The 21,092-nt window shown below is 39.1% G+C and overlaps 2 protein-coding genes across 2 annotated transcripts; one reads left to right on the top strand and one right to left on the bottom strand.

Annotated features, from left to right (window-relative positions):
* The first annotated feature begins 40 nt into the window (after positions 1-40).
* On the top strand, positions 41-991 carry LOC121162175 (olfactory receptor 10K1-like). The gene has a single exon (XM_040989017.1). The coding sequence runs from the start codon at positions 41-43 to the stop codon at positions 989-991; it is 951 nt and encodes a 316-aa protein (XP_040844951.1).
* Positions 992-14,776: 13,785 nt separating this feature from the next.
* Positions 14,777-15,721, bottom strand: LOC121162138 (olfactory receptor 502-like). The gene has a single exon (XM_040988984.1). It carries the CDS (start codon positions 15,719-15,721, stop codon positions 14,777-14,779), a length of 945 nt encoding a protein of 314 aa, XP_040844918.1.
* Between the last annotated feature and the right edge of the window lie 5,371 nt (positions 15,722-21,092).

Genomic DNA, 21,092 nt, shown 5'->3' with positions numbered 1-21,092 from the left:
CCTGCAAACCTGTGTGAAAAAGCCCATCAGCCTTGGGAGGATGGGCAATCACACCACAGTGCACACATTCCTTCTGTGGGGATTTTCCAGTTTCCCACACCTGCAGAGTCTACTCTTTGTGGTGATTTTCTTCTCCCATGTGACCATCCTGGCTGCAAATGCGGCCATCATGGTGGCCATCAGGCTCAGTCCAAACCTTCACACCCCCATGTACTTCCTCCTCTTTGGCCTGTCCTTTTCAGAAACTTGTACCACCCTGGTGATCATCCCCCGCATGTTAGTGGATTTGTTATCAGATAGCAAGACCATATCTCTTCCTGAGTGTGCCACACAGATGTTGTTCTTCTTTGGCTTGTCGTCCAACAACTGCTTCATCTTGGCTGCCATGTCCTATGACCGCTACTCAGCCATCCACAACCCGCTGCGCTATCCCATCCTGATGACCCATAAGATCTGCTTTCAGCTCATGGTGGCCTCTTGTATTACTGGGTTCCTCATTTCTCTGTGCATCATCACCATTGTATTCAACTTGTCTTTTTGTGACTCTTACATCATCCAGCATTTCTTCTGTGACATCTCACCTGTGGTGCACCTTGCTTGTGATTATGCTTTCCATCATGAAATGACTATTTTTGTGCTCTCTGCCTTTGTCTTGGTCGGTAGCTTGGTTTTAATTATGATTTCCTATGTCTTCATAGCATCCATAGTTGTGAAGATGCCGTCTACAAAAGGAAGGTATAAGGCCTTTTCAACTTGTTCCTCCCACCTCATTGTGGTGTCCATACACTATGGATTTGCTTGCTTTGTCTATCTGAGGTCCAAGGGCAGTGACGCATTTCGTGAAGACATGCTGATGGCTGTGACATATACAGTGCTAACACCACTGCTTAACCCCATCGTTTATAGTCTAAGGAATCAAGAAATGCGAATCGCTCTGAAGAAAGTTCTAGACAATTGCAGTAGGTTTATCTTTCAGATGGCAAATAAATGAGATGAGAATTCTTAGTACAAATGTTAAGACTTTGATAACTGAAACTGGTAAAATCATAGCTTGTGTACGAAGCATTCAAAATGTTATCTAAGTTACCTGACAGGTATCCTTATTTTGCCATTTTTCTACTCAATATATGATTTTAGAGTATTTTAAGTATTATATATGCACATGCATATATATTTGAAAATGCATCACATTTTGAAACAATATCAGAAAAGTAATAATCTGTAGTTATTGAAAAGAATTATACTAACTACGTAAGTGTAAGAGGAAGGAAAAGATACAAATTCATTTCCTTAAGGCAGAAGGCACAGCCCTTCAAAGTTAAAATGAAGGTTGTAGAGATGGGGCGCTGGTGTGGTAGCATAGTTGGTAAAGTCCTTGCCTTGCTGTGCCAGGATCCCATATAGGCACCAGTTCATGTCTTGGCTGCTCCACTTCTCTTCCAGCTCATGTCTGAGTAGCCCCAGTCCTAATGGTCAGCAGATACAGAATTCCACCACTGGCATATCATGCGCCATTTTTTACAGTGTGGCAAAGGCTGGAGGGACAGCCATGAGCTTTGTGTGGATGCACTGAATTGGGGAAAAATGGACAACAGTTTCCAGCAGGATCAGTACCACCAACAACCTAATTTTTCAGAACACCTGATGTCTCTCTAAATAGGAAGAGCTCAAACTGAAGTCGGAGAAAGGTTGTAGACAATGGTGCAGCTACAGCACGGGATCACAGGGGGTGAAGAGCGGGGAGCCTGGAAATGGGGCTACAGAGATCACGGCGAAAGTCTAACACAAGAGCCCAGGCTTAAAGCTCCCTGTAGAGTGGCACAAATGACTACACAAAAAGAACTGGGCACAAAACACATCAGCAAAATCAATTTGTAGACCTGTGGTTGACACAGCTTAGAAACCTGCCCAAAGGAGAAGATTCTACTAACCAGAAATATGATGACCAAGAGCAAAAGAAGAGACAAAGGCACAGTGAATATTATTGAAGACCCGCCCCCTTTCACAGGAGCAAAAGCCTTTTCCAACCTCAGAGTTAACTGAAGAAGACATCAAGAAAATGGGGAATACAGAATTCAAAACTTCTTGGTATAAAGCTTCTTATTAATGTGAAGCACATGCAGGAGTTCAAGGAATATGTCACACAGGATATAGCAACACAGACAAAATCAAGCAGAATTATTGGAAATCGGGGACTCAATAGAGCAAATTAAAAATTGATTGAAAATTCTCCATAATAGAATGAAAAGGCAGAAGAAAGAATCTCAGAATTGGAAGATATTTCTTGTCTTAATGGGAAAACAATCAAAAAGCTGGAAGCATAGCTGGGTCAAGCTAAAAAATTATTCAAGAATTAAAAGACACTATTAAAATGCCAAATATAAGAGTTGTGGGAGTCCCAGAAGGCACAGAAAGAGAAGCTGAGTTTAAAGCTGTATTCAGTGAAATAATAAGGGAAGAATTTCCCTGATCTAGAGAATGAATTGGGAAACAACATCCAGGAAGGGCACAGAACTCCCAGGAGGCTTGACCAAAAGTGTTCTTCATGACACAGGATTATCAAGCTCTATTCAATCGAACATAAGGCATATCTCTTAAGGCATAAGACACTTAAATGTGCATGTGAAAACAAAATCAACTGACCTATAAAGGAATGCAAATTAAACTCACAGGAGACCTCTCACAGGAAACTCTACATGCCAGAAGAGAATGGAGAGACACACTCCAGATTCTAAAAGAAAAAATTCTCAGCTCAGGATAACATATCCAGAAAGTTTTTTCTTTTTTCGTCTTTGAAAATGAAATAAAACTCTTCCACGGTAAAAAAAAAAAAAAAAAAGTTAAAAGAATTTGTGTCTTTCAAACCTGCTCTATAAAGGATACTTAAAGATGTTCTCTTGACAGAGAAGAGGAATAGCACCCACCAAAACCAAAAGCAAATGTGAAGACCATCCCAGTAAAACAACAACAGAAGACTAAATCAATGCTAAAATGACAGAACCAAATTACCACCCATTCATATTAACCCTGAATATAAATGGCTAAAACCAATCAATCAAGCCTTGTAATTTAGTACATTGAATTTAAATTGACAAAATCCATCTAGTTCAACAACAAATATCACCAAAAATTATGTATCATGGATCTAGGACCTAAATCTATACCCAGAAACCATTGAACTATTAAAGAAAAACATAGGAAACACTCTTAAAGAAGTAGGAACAGGGCAAGTCTTGTTAGAAAAGATGCCAAAAGCACAGGCAGTGAAAGCCAAAATGAACCAATTGGACTACATCAAACTAAAAAGATTCTGTACAACAAACGAAACAATTAGCAAAGTGAAGAAGCAACCAACAGAATGGGAGAAAATTTATGCACTCTACACCTGTGATAGGGGACTAATAACCAGGATTTACAAAGAGCCTCAGATACCCAGTAAAAGTTAAAAAAAAAAAAACCTGTGAAAAAAATGGGCAATGGAAATGAACAGATATTTTTCAAAAGAACAGATCCAAATGGCTAACAGACATATGAAAAGATGCTCAGGCTTCCTAACCATCAGAGAGATACAAATGAAAGCCACATTGAGGCATCTCCTGACTCCAGTCAGATTGGCCTACATTCAGAACTCAACTAACAACACCTGCTGGCATGGATGTGGGGAGAAAGGTACCCTCCTTCACTGCTGGTGGGAGTGTAGGCTAGTAAAACTAATATGGCAATCAGTATGGAGAAAGCTTAGAGAATTGCAAATGAAACTGCCTTACAATATACTCCTCGGAATATATCCAAAAAATAAAACTACATGTGAGAAGGGGATCTGTAAGCCTATATTCACAATAGCAAATCTAAGCCTAAATCTACAATAGCAAAAACATGGAAACAACCCAGATGCTCATCCAAAGAGGAGTGGTACATCTACTCCATGGGATATTATTCAGCTATCAAAAAGAATGAAATTACACCATTTGCAACTAGATGGTCCCAACTAGAGACCATTATGCTCAGTGAAATAAGTCCATCACAAAAAGAGAAATACCAGGGCCCGGCGTGATGGCGCAGTGGTTAAGGTCCTTGCCTTGAACGCCCGGGATTCAATATGGGCGCCAGTTCTAATCCCAGCGGCCCCGCTTCCCTTCCAGCTCCCTGCCTGTGGCCCGGGAAAGCAGTCGAGGACGGCCCAAAGCTTTGGGACTCTGCACCTGCATGGGAGACCCGGAAGAGGCTCCTGGCTTCAGATCGGCATAGCATCGGCCATTGCACTCACTTGGGGAGTGAATCATCGGATGGAAGATCTTCCTCTCTGTCTCTCCTCTCTGTATATCTGCCTTTCCAATAAAAATAATATAAATCTTTTTTTAAAAAGAGAGAAATACCATATGTTTTCTCTAATATAAGGAATCCATCATACAAACTGGAATGTATAGTGGTGGAGTAATGAGGACCACCCTGTCCAAGGGTGAGGACACAATGCAACCTGCATCTCTGCTTCCACACAAAAGATGGACTCCCAACAAGAATGTTGGATATATCTGGACAATGGGATGATGGACTGTCTGACCTTGTCTATACCAGTATTGTCAGGGCACACTTAAATGGCAGACTGGTGGAATTGTAACTCCTTATAAAGAGTGTGACCTTATGGGGAAAATCAGTCAGGGGGCAGAAAATGGGGAGAGGGGAATCCAGACCATACAAAATTGTATGATAAGTTAAAAAAAAATTCATCTGTCTGTTGCCTACAGGAGATATAGCTCACCAACAAAGATCAGTGGAAACCATCTATAATGGGCTTTGATGTTTTTCTTTCATTCCTTCAAAACAATTTTTTTCTCATTAAATTCTTCTCTGATTCATATAAAGAAGCAATGAGGAGATAAACACAGTATGGATAAAACTGCACACAGCTAATTGAGATAAGTTCTTCATCTCTTTACTCAAATAGATGTAGAAATGATTAATAAAAATGGATGATACTTTTTTGGTTAAAAAACTTACAGATATGTTTAGTCTGGTTAGAACATTGCACAGTGTATACTTTATATCAGTTAAAAAATTTTCATGAACATTTAGATGATTTATGTATTTGAAAGGCAGATATAGAAAGGAGGAGAGGGTAGGGTGTAGGGGAAAGAGAAAACTTTCTCCTGGTTCATTTCTCCTGGTTCATTTCACAAATGACCACAATAGTTGGGACTGGGTTAGGACAAAGCCGAGAGCCAGGGGCTTCCAGATCTCACATATGGGTGACAGGGCCAAAGACTTGGGCCATCTCTCATTGCTTTCCCAGGCACATAGGCAGGGAGCCAGATTGGAAGAGTGACCAGGATTCCAACCAATGCCTCTGTGGGATGCTGGCCCTGCAGGTTCACAGCTTAATCTGCACCAACAGGGTATAAGGGTTCCCTTTCCTCTACAGCAGTTGTTATGTTTTGTCATGTTGATAATAGCCATGGAGGAAATTCTACATGGAGGAAATTATACCTCCATGTGATTTTGATTTGTATTTTCTTGGTAGTTAGCAATATTGAGCATCTTTTCATGTAACCATTGACCATTTGTATTTCTTCTGAGAAATGTCCATTCATTTCCTTAGCTCATTTTTTTACTGGATATTTCCTTTTATTATCATTGAGTCTTTTCTCTCTCATATGTATATTCTGGATATTAATTCTTTGGCAGGTAAATAATTTGCTATTTATATTTTTTCTCCCATTCAGTCAGTTCTCTTTTCACACTTGATTTTTCCTTTGCTATCAAAAAATGTCTTGGTCTAGATTATACCTACTTTGTCTAGTTTTGCTTTTGTTGCCTGTATTTTTGGGTCTTATCCAAAAACTTGTTGCCTATTTCCATGTTTTGAAATATTTCCTCGGTGTTTTTATATAGCAGGTTACTGCTTCCCGGTCTTATATTTAGGTTTTTTAATCAGCTTTGAGTTGAGTTTCATATAGAGTTTAGTTTTGTAGGGGACCCAAGTTTCAGTCTTCATATGGATATTCAGTTAAGCTGTTCTTTCTCAGTGTATTTCGTTATCTTCCTTATTGAGAATCAGTTGGCTGTAAATGCTTGGATTCATTCCTGGAATTTCCATTCTTTTCTAGGTATGTGTGCCTGTTTTGTACCAATACCCTACTACTTTAGTTATTATAGATTTGAAGTTTGCCTGGAAACCACATATTGTGATGCATCCTACTTTTTTTTTTTAAAGATTTATTTATTTATTGGAAAGTCAGATATACAGAGAGGAGGAGAGACAGAGAGTAAGATCTTCCGTCCGATGATTCACTCCCCAAGTGAGCGCAACGGCTGATGCTATGCCGATCTGAAGCCAGGAGCCTCTTCCGGGTCTCCCACGCGGGTGCAGGGTCCCAAAGCCTTGGAATGTCCTTGACTGCTTTTCCGGGCCACAGGCAGGGAGCTGGAAGGGAAGCGGGGCCACTGGGATTAGAACTGGCGCCCATTTGGGATCCCGGGCATGTGCAAGGCAAGGACCTTAACCACTGTACCACCACGCCGGCCCGTATCCTAGTATCCTACTTTTTTACTCAACATAACATTGCCTGTTTGAAAACCTTTTCGGGCCCGGTGGCATGGCCTAGCAGCTAAAGTCCTTGCCTTGAACACACCAGGATCCCATATGGGCGCCGGTTCTAATCCCAGCAGTTCCACTTCCCATCCAGCTCCCTGCTTGTGGCCTGGGAAAGCAGTTGAGGACGGCCCAAGGCCTTGGGACCCTGCACCCACGTGGGAGACTCGGAAGAAGTTCCGGGATCCTAGCTTCGGATAGGCACAGCATCGGCTGTAGCGCTCACTTGGGGAGTGAATCATCGGATGGAAGATCTTCCTCTCTGTCTCTCCTCCTCTCTGTATATCTGTCTTTCCAATAAATAAATAAATCTTTAAAAAAAAAAGTCTTTTCCACTCCCAGTGAATTTTAATATTGTTTTTCTAGCACAGTGGAAATGATTTTTCTTTTTATAGTCATTGCATTAAATATTAGATCTCTTTGAGTAGTATAGAATTGTAACAGTATTAAAGTCTTTAGACCATGAGCATGCAAAGCCTTTCCATTTTTATACGCATCCTTTTACTTCTTTCATCAGTGTTATTGTTTTAATTGTAGATGTGTGTCAGATCTTGATTTAATTGATTCCTCGGTATTTTCTGACAGGTTATTTATTTATTTATTTATTGGAAAAGCAGATATACAGAGAAGGAGATACAGAGAGAAAGATTCAATTCACTAGTTCACTCCCCAAATGGCCACAATGGTTGGAGCTGAGCAATTACGAATCCAGGAGTCTGAGGTTTCTTCTGCGTCTCCCACTCTGTCACTTTGTGAGTTTCTTTTTCAGGTGATATAATGCCAGAGAGATCTACACTGACCACTCTACCTCTGGCCCTCCCTGAGCTGAACTGTGTTTCTCCCTTCCATGTAGTACTCATCCCCTTCTAGAAGTCTACAATATTTACTGCTAATTTTTTGTGCGAGTTCTATACAAGAAGACATTTTCCCTGAGCAAAGATATTTTTTAATGCATTCATATATTAAGTAGCCTAGAAGAGTACCTGGAATGTAAAAATGACTCAATATGATTTTAAATTTATGGAAGCAAAAATAATTAAAATATTGATGGTCTTCACTCTGTTAACAAAAGCAAAACTGGACATTGTGTCTGAACCACTGAAGAGGACACAGGAAACTAAAATAAGTATGATTGTTTTCATCACATAAAAGTGGATCAGATATATTCTGGGGGCATTCAGAGGTCCAGGAGAGAGACCCAGCCCCTAGGGCATCCTGAGCAGACAGCAGTTCCAAAAAATTCAAAAGCAATTCCAAATTGTGACCTCAATTTCAATGATACAAGCTGATTTCTTTTTATTGAATGTAGGTTTGTTTTGCTTCACTCAATTAATAGGTACTCAGGAACCCTGTTCATTCCAGCTGAATGTGTCACCTGTGTTTGAACTTGCAGAATTCACAGATTATTCAGGGATATCTCATTCCATTCTCTTAGTAACCCAGACAAGAGGCAGAAGCTAAGAACATAGGCTAGAATTTTATGAGTCCATATCACTCATCCCTAGAAGGTCATCTCTCTACCAGAATGTTTCCAGCAAGTTTCCTACCTGGCTCATATTTCTCATTTCTTCTCACATGTACTCAGTCATAACTGTAGCTCTTTCAGAATTGGCAGATATACAAGTACACACAATCTAAAGAATTGAAGGGTAGTAACCTACACTTGGATCAAAAAACAACTTTTAGAGATATGAATAAGTTTTTCAAGGTTTATAGCAGATTTTTCCTGTGATAATTTACATTCTCAGTTATAAAATTAGCTTGGTTTTTATCAAAGTAAGTTGCTAAATGTCTCTGATTTATTGTTTTATTGTTTTTTACTTATGCCACATATGTAAAAATACTGCAACACTTTTTTCTGACTTGCCAAATTCTCTAGTGGATAAATAGTATTTGAGTGTTACATCTATCTTCCCGTGTCCTAAGACTTTCTGACCATTAATCCTCTCTTGGAGGTTTCCTGAGCAGCAGTCCTCCCTCAAACCAACAAGGGGGTGAGGCGATAGCAGGGTTCCTCAGCAGCACTCACTAGAGACAGTCTGATCAAGCCTGTCCATTTATTTTAATGCAAACACACACTTATAAAGACTAAGAAGGAAAAGGCAGAAGGGTATCTCTTAGCATTCCTCCCACCAAACGGTGACACTTGAATTGTCTCTCTGGATTCTCCAATCAAATCACAGTTCACATACAACAAGTAGGTTGGCAGGTATTCCTAAGGTCACTTTCTTTTCTTTTTTAATGTTCTTTGTTTTTAGATTTATTTATTTTTCAATATTAATTACATTGCATTATGTGATGCAGTTTCATAGGCTCTGGGATTCCCTCTGCCCCTCCCTTTACCCTCCCCCCCCACCCCACCGCATGGTGGATTCCTCTAATTTGGTACAATATTACAATTCAAATTCAGTCAAGATTCTTTGATTGCAAGCATATACAAAGAATAGAGTCCAGCATCCTATTGTCCAGATAAATTCAATGGTTTCTTGGGGAGACCATCTCTGGTCTGAAGGCAGAGCTGGCAGTATATCATCCCAATCAATTAAAAGCCACAACATAACATCAACAACAATTTACAACATTATGGAATTATTTGATATGGTATTGAGTAACCAATATGTTTTTTAAAAATGCAAGTTTTAACCACATCCTGTGACTAGCTCATTGACATTTCAATTTCAGTTTATATACAACTGTCTTCTATACACCTGAGGTCACTTTCACAACATGTGGATAGCATGTAGGCCATGGGTCACAGTTGACTTTTCCAAGTTGCTTATCAAGAAATTTCTGGCACAGTTTGTCCAAGGACAGTGAAGAGGGACTGGGGTGCAGCCTACTTTTCTCACCTGCATGACCAGGGAACTGGCCAGGTTGAGGGCTCGGTTAGCCAAAGCCAAGGTCAGGGTGTTCCCCTGGGGACATGACGTACAGTATACCTATGACCTCGCACGTAGGCAAGGCAGGCAGAGGTCCAGGAGCAATCTCCCACAAACCTCCTCTTACACTGTAAACACTACTTGATATCTCAGAGATGTTTGATATCTTACCATTCCTTTTAGGTGTGCTCACCATAGGATTGATTACAATGACCAACCCTACCATTGTTAGATTAGAAAACTCAAAAGAAAATTAACTGTATATAAATGAAACGTGAGACTAACACTTTTATGAAGATTGACCAATAGAGAAACCCAGTAGCCCCTTGTGGAAGGGAAGTAGTTTTAATTTTCAATTTTTAATATATGTGCTGCCGAAGCGAGCGCAGTTTTAATGTTCAATAGATGACATCAGCCTGGATAGTTGCTTAATGGCTGGGCTTCTAGGGTGCATTACTGGAGTTTTGTTTCGTATTTTAACATTTATTTTTTTTCAGATGGAAAGGCAGATTTATAGAGAGAAGTGACAGAAAGTGATTTCCTAACTGCTGATTCACTCCCCAAATTTCTGTAACATCCAAGAATAAGCTGATTTAACCACCTTGTGTTCATTGACTTAATTCTCAGTTTAGTATATTGCATCTTGCAGGCTTTTACTCTCATCTTTAAAAAGTGTTCAGGGATGGTCCTGATGCTAACTTTACTTGATGCATATACTCAAACTTAGCTTTTTCTGTTCTACAGCATGGGTCCTCATCTGAAAGTTCTAGGCCTGACACTATCTTGCTGGGAATTGTACTTTTGTATAACTCTGACAAGCAATAGGAACAAAGATCAAGTAGAAAAAGATACATATCAAAGACAACAAAATGTAACAAATCAATTTTGCATCTTAAAAGTAATGAGTGGGCTTGCATGCTAAAAGCAAACACATCACAATTGACTATTCATGTAGCTCTAGCATACTATAGTTTGTTGTGTGACTGTTTGCATCAAGTACACACAATCATCTCAGATTTACAAACTCTCCAAGATAAAATGTCAATCTACATTTGTCTCTTTTAGGCCTTGGAGCCATCCCTTTATCAAGATGATCATCAGAACTGATAATGCAACAAAACCATTAGACTTTTTAAGTTTTCATATTATTTTTTGATATAAATCAATAACACTTTAATATTGACATAACAAAGTTAGCATAATTTCACATCTTAACAATGCTTCTCATACACTCAAACAGCCAAATTAGTTACCACTTTGATCAGAAGGAAGATACAGCCCTGGACCTTGAGACTCGCAGGGGCCCATGTGGAAATCCCAAAGCCAGAGGAATTAAACCTATCAGATATGCCAAGAGGCCTTAAAATGTCTCATCAAAATGAGATCCCTCATCATCACAAAGTAATGTTTACCCTTTTGGTCAGGGTGATTTAACTAACCAGTAAGAAATCAGATTTATTGACAGTTAATGAAGTGATCTCTCAAATATTTCAAAGTAAGTACGTATGTAAAAACATCCTTACGTATTAAAACTCAGCTCTTTCTAAACCATGGGAACTGAACAAAGATAACAGGCAACCAAGAGGTTTCCTTACAGAAACACAAGATGGATGTTTCCTTAGTCAGACACCATAAAAGGATATAAAAACCTTAAACAGGAGAATTGGCATGTAACTTGGAGCAATTTAAGAGTCAGAATGGGAGGTTTCTCTGGACATTGCTAGAAAATTGACAGTGTGACCATTAATCCCTCACAATGAGATGCTCCAGGCTTTTAAAAGAGATTGGAAATTAGACAGCAACTAGTTCAGCTATTTACTAGCATATCAATATATGTGTATTTCAGAAAAATTGTTGCTTTAACAGAGGATCAGATTTCAATTCTATCTCAGCATTCTTTAAGTATGAATACCAAATTTTTAGACAATGCTGTAATAATACCTTAGGAAATATAGCCCATTATATCACATATAAACCATACAAGATTTATTCTTCTCAAAACTTGTGTGACTTCCCCATCCTTTATTCAATATAATGAAACTTTTATGGTACCAAAAAGCTCATTGGGTTCTTTCCTCAGCTAAATATAGAAATAAAAAGCCAGGAATCTGTTGCAGACAGACAAGTTTTCTTTGAAAAGTAACCAGGTGAACATAGAAGGAAGAGGGAAGGGGGAAGCACTTCTCAGGAGAGGGTCTTGAGGTGGGTTGCTTGCTGAGAGCAGAGAAGGAGAGACCGAAGGATTTTCCTAAGAGTCTGTGGATTATAGGCATTCCTTGGCCCCTCTTTGTCTGGACTGGAACCAGTGGTGGGGGGCATTCCCCATTGGTGGTCTCTCAACAGAGTTAGAAAATGACCTAGTAATTCTTGTGCCATGCACTTGAAGGTGTGGGTGGCCTCACTTTCACTATTTTGTCCATTGTTTCTTTCCAGCCTAGGGTAATATAGCTACTGTTCCATAGGACCAAATATTTTATGAGCAATGCACTTTGTTATCCAAAAATTCTCTTTCTTTTATACATTTTCTTATTTGAACACGTTGTCATACTTGTCAGCATTTTCCATCTGCTAATTGCCTTGAATTATATTTTTAATTGTTGAAAACTCTACAGATTAAGGCATTTTCTGAATTATAATAAAACATACCAAATTTTAACATTAGTTACTTTGAAATAGTCTTGAATTACTCTTCATATACATAAAATTTATGGAGATATATATTTTAAAACCCAGATTTTTTGATAGAATATAATATGCCATGACTATTTAAGTCTGTATTTAGAAGCATTTATTCTATTTACATTTACCAAATTTACATTTAGCAACTGTACCCAGATGACCTAGGAAATATGTATGAGATCATTTGTTGTAGAAAACCCGAAAACGTGTTCATTATATTTCAAGCACAGAACACAATAAATATTATACCTTCATCTAAAGTATGCTGAAGTCAAAATTACATTTTTTGTGATTTTAAACCAATAACAAGAATAATTATAACATTCCCTGACCAACAGACACAAGCACAAATGTATCTTAACCATTGTGAAATCATTCAATGTATCTTTTTCTGTTAACAAATTTAAAGCAGATTCTATATCAAATATTTTATTAACTTACATGGACCAATAAACACTTGGATTCACAATTTTCTGAACTACTCTGTATTGACTTACTGGGGTATAGTAGCATAAACACTTGCATATATGAAACTTGTGTTTTCTTTTCATAAAGCACCTCTAGCAAGAAAAGAATGACTTAGAGTTAACATATTGCAGGGAATCACAAGCTCACTTTAACCTTCCCAGAGGCCACGCATTTCCAGTTTAAATTCCTGAGCTAACTAAGGCAGAGACTCCAACACTGGCAGAGAAACCCCCAGTATCCAGTGAGTCTGAGACACATACTGTCCACCCTTACCATGTGAGCCACATCCAGTTCTCATCAGCTCCACGCAGGATTAACAAGCCTGCCTGCATATGCCTCTCCTGACTTACCCCATCTAGAAATGCTGGCGTAGGCTGGTTCATTTCTACTTGATGTGTTTGTGTCCTTGGCTCTGCGGTCAGGACCCACTTCTTGGAAGGACAGCCCAGGTATCATTCTGGGTGTGCGTGCTTCTCAGTTCTGAACCTTGGGTGAAAAGCCCCAGATCCTGGAGATAGGTCACCTCAAGCCATCAGAGCATCCTGGTCCATCCTGTTGGGAACTCTGGAATGAAAAATTGACCACCATAGCCTCATGTGGAAAGGAAATAGCCTATGTTTATGCCAGAGGGAACCAACATGGATCCTTCCATAATACTTGGGCCTCAAGGGTTCATTTCCTGGAGTATTCATAGAGAAGTTACTTGAGCTATTTTTAGCATTGGTGGGCGCAAGCAAGTGGTGATACAGAGGCAAATACACAGCAGTTAGCTTTTTAGCATTTCAACTTGGGAACTTTGTGAGTTGTTACAAACAGCATTTTCTTATCTCCTTTTTAATCTTCAGCTCTTCCTGTTAAACCTGGTTCCTTACTACATGACCATGACTACTGTGTCCTGCGTGGGAACCTAGTTTTTACTCACATTCATGCTGGTTTCCATTTATACCAAACAGCTTGTACATTCAGTATAAACTAAACTGTTGTCACTTTGTGAGTTCCTTTCTCAGATATTATAATGCCAGAGAGATTTACACTGACTACTTTCTATCTCTGGCACATTATGCTGTGAGCTTAGCTGTGTTTTTCCCTTCCCTGTAGTACTCAACCCCTTCTAAGAGTCCACATTACTTACTGTAATTTTATTTTGTAAATTATATAAAGAAAACACTTTCCATGAATGAACACGTTTTTGACTCATTCATATCTTCAGTTGCCCAGATGAGTGCCTGGAATATAATAATAACTCCATTTGATTTAAAAGGTATGAAAGCATAAATAAGGAAAATATTGACGTTCTTCATTCTGTTCACGTAACAAAGATGGAAATTGTGTCTGAACCACTGAAGAAGACAAGGAAAGCTAAATGAATGCAATTGTTTTCAGCATGTGAAAGTTGATTAAATCTCTCCTGAGGCATTCAGTGTTTCAGGAGAGAGAAAAAGCCCCCATGGGCTAGGTGAGCAAGAGATGGGTTTGAAAAACAAGCAATTCCAAAAAGCCGGGCCTTGCAAGCTCAGTTTCAACGATACAAGCTGATTTTTTTTTTTTTATTGAATATAGGTTTGTTTGCTTCACACATGCCGTAGGGTTTCAGGAACACTGTACATTCCACCTGAGTGTGTCACCAACATTTGAGCTAACAGAATTCACAGATTATTCAGGGATATTTCAGGGATATTTTGTTCTCTCATAACCAAGGCAAGAGTCAGAAAGTAAGAACATAGACTAGAATTTTATGAACCCACATCACTCATCCTTAGGTCATCTCTTCTCACATATACACAATCATAACTATATCTCTCTCAGAATTAGTGAATGTTGAAGTGCACATACTCTATGGGTTTGAAGGATAGTAACGTAAACTTAGATCAAACAAAGCACAACTTTTCAAGAATGAATACAATTCTTAAAGGATTTATGGCAGGTTATTCCTGTGAATAATTTATATTCTCAATTATAAAATTAACTTGGTTTTATCAAAGTAACTCACTGCATACTCTGATTTACTTTTTTTTCTACAAATCTAACTCCTCCATTATTGGAAAGTTCAATATTGACTAATGATATAGAAGCAAACACATTCCAACTATGATCTCTCAGTTTCCTCTTAATTACTTATGGAACGTCATTTTACAAAAAGCTACAAAAATTGCAAGGATCCCTAAGAAAATATTTTCCTGCTGATCTCTTTCTTAAAGGCCCCTTTAATCTCATTATTTCTGAGACTATAAATGAGCGGATTCAACATGGGGATCACCACCATGTAGAACACAGACACCACCTTGTTCTGGTCAGTTGAGTAGCTGGACCTGGGCATTACATAAATGAAAGTAGTGGTCCCATAGAACAGAGTGACTGCTGTGAGGTGGGAGGTGCAGGTAGAGAAGGCCTTACGGCGTCCCTCAGTGGAGCGCATCTTCAGGATGGTGATGAGGATGTAAATGTAGGAGACAGCTATGACAAACACTGTGACCATAATGATGGGGCCAACAGTAAATGAGGGAACAATTGCAGGGACACTGACATCAGAACAGGAGAGTTCAACCAAAGGGGCAAAATCACAGAAAAAGTGGTTGACTCTGTTTTGTCCACAGAAGATTAAAGAAAGGAAAGAAAACATGTAAGTAGAAGCATTAAAAAAACCACCTATATAAGTCACTACAAAGAGCTGGACACAGACTTGTGTGGACATTCTGGTTGAATAAATCAGTGGGTTGCAGATGGCCACAAATCGATCATATGCCATGGCAGCCAGAAGGAAGCACTCTGCTGTCCCAAAGAAAGCTCCTGAGCCAAGCTGGACGGCACATCCAGCGTAGGATATTGTGTTTCTGTCCACCAGGAAGTTGACAAGCATGTTGGGTGTGACAGAAGATGAATAGCCCATGTCAGCAAAAGCCAAGTGGCTCAGAAAGAAGTACATGGGATGATGGAGCTGAGAAGAGATTCTGATGAGAATGATGGTGCTGAGATTTCCAGATATGGTTACAAGGTAGATGCATAGGAAGAGCGTGAAGAGGATGACTCGTAGGATGGGGTCATCTGTTAAGCCTAGTAGGATGAATTCTGACACTGACGTCAGGTTCCTATCCACCAGGGAATCCATGGGACAATGCAGATTCTCACAAAATAAATCTGATAAAAATTTAAGTACATTTTAGAAGTTACAAATGTGATGCCTTCATTTTCATCAAAACTTACAAGATGTCATTAGAAAGATATTCAAGCACCATTACATTCAATAATGACTCTGCAGATTTAAATTTGGTTGTTATCAGAAATCACCAAAATTTCCTTCATTAAATTTTTCCTTTTCTCTCTGTAATATACTGCTTTGAAACATTCACTTGAGATTCTCTATACCAAAAATAACAACTGTATATCAGGGGTCAATGCCATAGCATAGTTTCACCTCCTGCAGTTACCAGCCCCCCTTATGAGTCACAGTTTCCAATCCAGCTTCCTGAAAATGCACCAGGGAAATCAGCAGACGATAGCCCAACTTGCGTGGGTTTCTGCAACCCCTGTTGCAGATCTGGAAGAAGCTCCTGTCTTCTGGTTTCAGACTATCCCAGATCTATCCATTGCAGCCTTTTGGAGAGTGAACCAGTGGATGAAAACTGTCTATTGCTCAATCTTTCTGAATATACCTCTAATACGGCATTTCAAATAAATAAGTCTCTGTCTCTCAATCACTATGTGTGTGTGTGTGTGTGTGTGTGTGTATGGAAAATGAAAATAGCCATAATAAAGCATATACATAGAATCTTTTAATGAAATCTTCAGTAACAACTAACATTTTGTATGCTACCTAAATGAAAAGCATATGGATAAGACTAGAATATGACCATATGAGTAATCATTATAGGTCATGCTTTTTCAGTGATTCATTGCTATCTTAAGCTACTTAGTAAAGCAATAGTTTCAATTAAAATATTAATCATATTCTTATATCATTAAATGATTATGCATATGCATGTTATACTACATTACATTTTCTGAAAAATAATATTGCTCTCATTGGTCTCAGCAAAGTCAGAAAGAAATTATAGAACTTGGGCAAAACAACACAGAAATAGTGGAGTCAGAAAATAGACCGTTTAGTAACCGTGTAGTAAGTATAGTTAAAGAATAACTTACCATAGAGTGCAGAACACCCAGAAGTGAGTAAAAGACTGACCCTCTTTAAGCATTTGACAACTAATATATGTAAATGTCACCTAAGAATTACATGTTTCACCATATCTATCAGTTGAATGCAATCATTTTTAAAAGAAAAGTATGTTGCTGATATTATAATGGGATAGAGATGTGAAACTATAATTTACAATGAAATCATCCAGAATGGCACTATAGCCTAGTGGCTAAAGTCCTCACCTTAGATGCACTGGGATTTCATACTGGCACGGGTTCTAATCCTGGCAGCCCCGCTTCCACCATAACGCTGTTTTCTGTTTGGTAGTTGACAGGGTGGTATATGAAATTTGTGGCTGAAGTGCAGAGTTCAAAATCACAAAATATCAGCGTGCTGGTAACCAGCTGATGTTCACCTTCACATTTATTAAGTTTATGCACCAATCTTTTCCTGTATGATTGTCTTGATTATAGAGCATTGAGATGCATAACTCAGAAAACATTTCTGAAAACATATGAAGTCTTTACTATTAAATTTTCTTTTTTAAAGATTTATTTTTATTATAAAGGCAGATATGCAGAGAGAAGGAGAGACAGAGAGAAAGATGGCCATCCACTGATTCACTCCTCAATTGACCACAACGGCTGGAGCTGAGACCATCTGAAGCCAAGAGCCAGGAGCTTCTTCCAGGTCTGCCATGTGGACTCAGGGACCCAAAGCTTTGGGCAGTCCTTGACTGCTGTCCCAGTCCACAAGCAAGGAACTGGGTCAGATGTGGGACAAACAAGACTGGTACCCATATGGGATCCCAGCAGATGCAAGGCCAGGGTTTTAGCCACTAGACTACTGTGCCAGACCCTACTTTTAAAAATTTCAATATAAACTTTGTAAATATCCATAAATTATCAAACCATTTCAAAGCTGACATTCACCAAGCGCCAACTTTGAATGGTGTTTAGACAAGGAGTTTCTATCTTATTCACAGGGGATATTAATATTTTACATAAAACTGATGGTGAAGACAAAGCTATTCAGCCAAAGTTGTTCAGTACCTGAATGTTTGATTACATCTGCCCTATTTCCACGTTATATCATATGAGTGCAGGTAACCACTTAAAAGAGTAAAGTGTTACCAAATAGTGAGAGAAAAACCAATACATCTTAGAATATGTTTGCTAGTCTTACCTCTTGGAATGAGAACTCATTCATCTTTCAGTGACAAATCAAAGTCCTAGAGGTTATATAGCTATCTTTCAGGTGTGTTCTCCTTTGAGGACAAATGTCAGAAGACACCAGAGAATCAATTTGGAAGGTAAAAGCACCATAGGGTGTCATTATTTTCTGGAGCAGATATTTAGCATTTTAGTTCCAAAGCACACAACTGATCTTTCAAGAGTAGTTAGAACTCCAGTGGCTAATTTATTCTTTATATATCTAGGTGTTCATACAAAATCCAGAACTTCTATTTACCATTATTAAAGAGTGTGACATAATAAATTATAATACAGATAAATACTGATTCCAAGCTTGCTTTGGGATTCTTCATAGTGAAACACTCAACAATCCACTACAGTCATTTTGAATGTACTGAAATGTATTTGCATCAATTATCTGTACCGTGTGTCATTACATAACTCGGGGCTCCAATATAGGAAGTGCTGAGGGCCTGCGGATAGAAATTCAGCCTGTAACACAGAGGGAAATGTGTTTGAATGGCTCCTATCATCTGAACAGTCATGAAATTGTCACTTCATCTAATCATATGTCTACATTAAATGATATAAAAAATAGCTTATCATATTTTCATTTGTTTTCCTTCAAGTCATAAATTAAAATTTAACACCAACAAAAAAGGAATTCAGTCTATATGATTTTATGACTGGACATGATGCTTAAAGGTTATAACTATTTTTCCCAGGGGAAGGACTGGTGGCCAGCATTCAGAACTTGATGTTCATACTCTTCTTTATTTTAAATTCTCAATATGCACTATAAATTATATGGAGACCTCATTCTGTGTGTTCACTGGGACTTTGTATTGTGACAAGCTCACCAACATCAAGGTCTTACAAATTTCTGTATGAGTGATTTATAGTGAAGGACTGATCTCAGGAAAACTTGCTAAGCTTGAGGGAATGAATCACTTGGGACCCTGCACCCATGTTGGAGACTCAGAAGAAGCTTCTTGCTCCTGGCTTGGGATCGGCTCAGCCCTGGCCATTGCAGCCCTTGGGAGGTGAAGCAGTGGATGGAAGATCTTTCTCTCTGTCTCTCCTCTTAGTAAATCTGATCTGCCTTTCCAGTAAAAATATATAAATCTGTCAAAAAAGAAAGGAGTACCAGAAAACTGGCAGTACAGGCTGCATGAATGGAGTGAATGCCTGCAGCATCCCCACCACCACACACTCTGACCTGCATACTGTGCCCAACACAAAAAAGCAGCCTCTGCCAGTGCAGAGGAAGAAGCTATGATCTACTCACCAATTTATCTTGGGTACAAGTGCATCTGATGAATAAAACTACCTTCTGATAGCCAGTGTATAAGTCTGTAAAGATGACACTCACTTTCATAATTCACACTACGACAGTGAGAACGGTGTTGATTCAATTACTGGAAAGTAAATAGAGATCAACTGTGAAGGAGAAGTGAACAGGACCTTTAAGTAGCCCACACCTTTGCATCATTGCATCATTCTTGCTTTTGACCATTCAAAACCTCCTCCTAAGCCAGACCTTCATGGAGCATGCCTCCCAGACTTGTGTCTCTGTGGACATCAGATAGAAGCCCATGTGTGGGAGATTACCCATGTATCTCTCTGCCTACTCAGCCTATCTGGAAGGTCGTAATGACATGGAATGCTGTTTCCTCTGGGGAGCTCCCTGTCTTCCTTCTCCACCCTTGGACAAACCTGTGCTGGGATTTTCTTGAAAAGAAACTCTGAGAAGTCTCTACAGTCCCCTGTTCCCTGACAGCCGTACGTTGTTACATGACCTGCACCATACCTGCCATACATGATGTTTATGGCCTGCAGCAGGATTGTAGAGTCCAGAGAGATAGAGATGTCTTCTTGCCAATTGCAGTGCCATATTTGGGTGGGATGATTATCAGTTGATTCCATTCTGCCCTCCCCTTCCCTTGGGCTACGTAAGATTGTGTTTGCTTTACAACAAATAGACATGCTTGATCACACTGTCTCTGGTGATTCTTCCTGAGGAACTCTGTTGTGTCATCCCCTCAGTGGCTGTGGGGGCATAGTGAGTTGGATCCCTGAGACCAATGGGCTTTCTTGAAACCCAGATTTCAGAAGGCATTTTTTGTTGTACTTCCAGCAACCATACTGTCTTCCTGTGGGACATCAATGCTGTTCCAAAGAATAGAAAAGTAGAGGATTTGAACACCATCTGCACGGGCATATAGCAATAGTATTTGTTTTGTAGAATCTGATCCATGAATCTCTGGATCAGTTGCTGGTGAGCAAAGCTTATCATTCTGGATTCTATCTTAAATGATATACTTCTTAAGTGACCTTTCTCTTTAAATTTTGATGGTAAGTTGTTTCTTCATAGTGATCCTACTGCCAGGATAACTGATTTCTCTTTCAATCCTAATGAAATATCGGTTATATCCACTGTCTCAAAACAAAATCAAGGACCAGTGTAATGACACAGCAAGCTAATTCTCCAGCCTGTGGCACTGGCATCCTATATGAACACTGGTTAATATGCCAGCTGCTTCACTTACAATTCTCAACGTATGGCCTGGGAAAGCAGTAGAGGTTGGCTCCCTGGAATGCTGCAACCTTGTGGGAAACCTAAATGAATCTTCTCACTAATGGTTTCAGATGAGTTATGGCTGTTGTGACAATTTAAGGAAAAACCTTTTCTCAATGTCTGTCCTTCTCTGTAAAAATCTGTCTTCCAAATGAAAATATTAAAAATAATAAAAGACAACTCAGCACAGTAGCATATATACTAAATCCTCACCTACTATGCACCTAGCATGCATCTTATCCCAACTGCTCCACTTCCCATCCAACTCCCTGCTTGTGTCCTAGGAGGCAGTATAGGATGCCCCAAAGCCTTAGGTATCTGGTCACCTGTGGGAAACTCAGTAGAGGTTCCTGACTCCTGGCTTCAGATCAGCTCAGCACTGGATGTTTCAGCCAACTTTTTTAGTGAACCAGAAAACAGGAGGTCAAAAGACTGTGTATCTCCTTCTCTTTGTATATTGGAATTCCCAACAAAAGAAAAATTTTTTAAAAAGAAAGAAAAGAGCATGCAAATATAGCAATGACAGAAAACATATATAATGACAAATAAAGGAAGTCCAGAAAGACAAGAA

The sequence above is a fragment of the Ochotona curzoniae genome, unplaced genomic scaffold, assembly GCF_017591425.1.
Source record: "Ochotona curzoniae isolate NIBS_2020 unplaced genomic scaffold, NIBS_Ocur_1.0 contig_517, whole genome shotgun sequence".
Lineage (NCBI taxonomy): Eukaryota > Metazoa > Chordata > Mammalia > Lagomorpha > Ochotonidae > Ochotona > Ochotona curzoniae.
Note: the sequence above shows the minus strand (reverse complement) of the source record. Positions and strands in the feature narration are given on the sequence as shown.

What these genes read in the sequence shown, in the direction of transcription:
- LOC121162175 (XM_040989017.1), top strand. Translation starts at nt 41, where the DNA reads ATGGGCAATCACACCACAGTGCACACATTCCTTCTGTGGGGATTTTCC.
- LOC121162138 (XM_040988984.1), bottom strand. Translation starts at nt 15,721, where the DNA reads ATGGATTCCCTGGTGGATAGGAACCTGACGTCAGTGTCAGAATTCATC.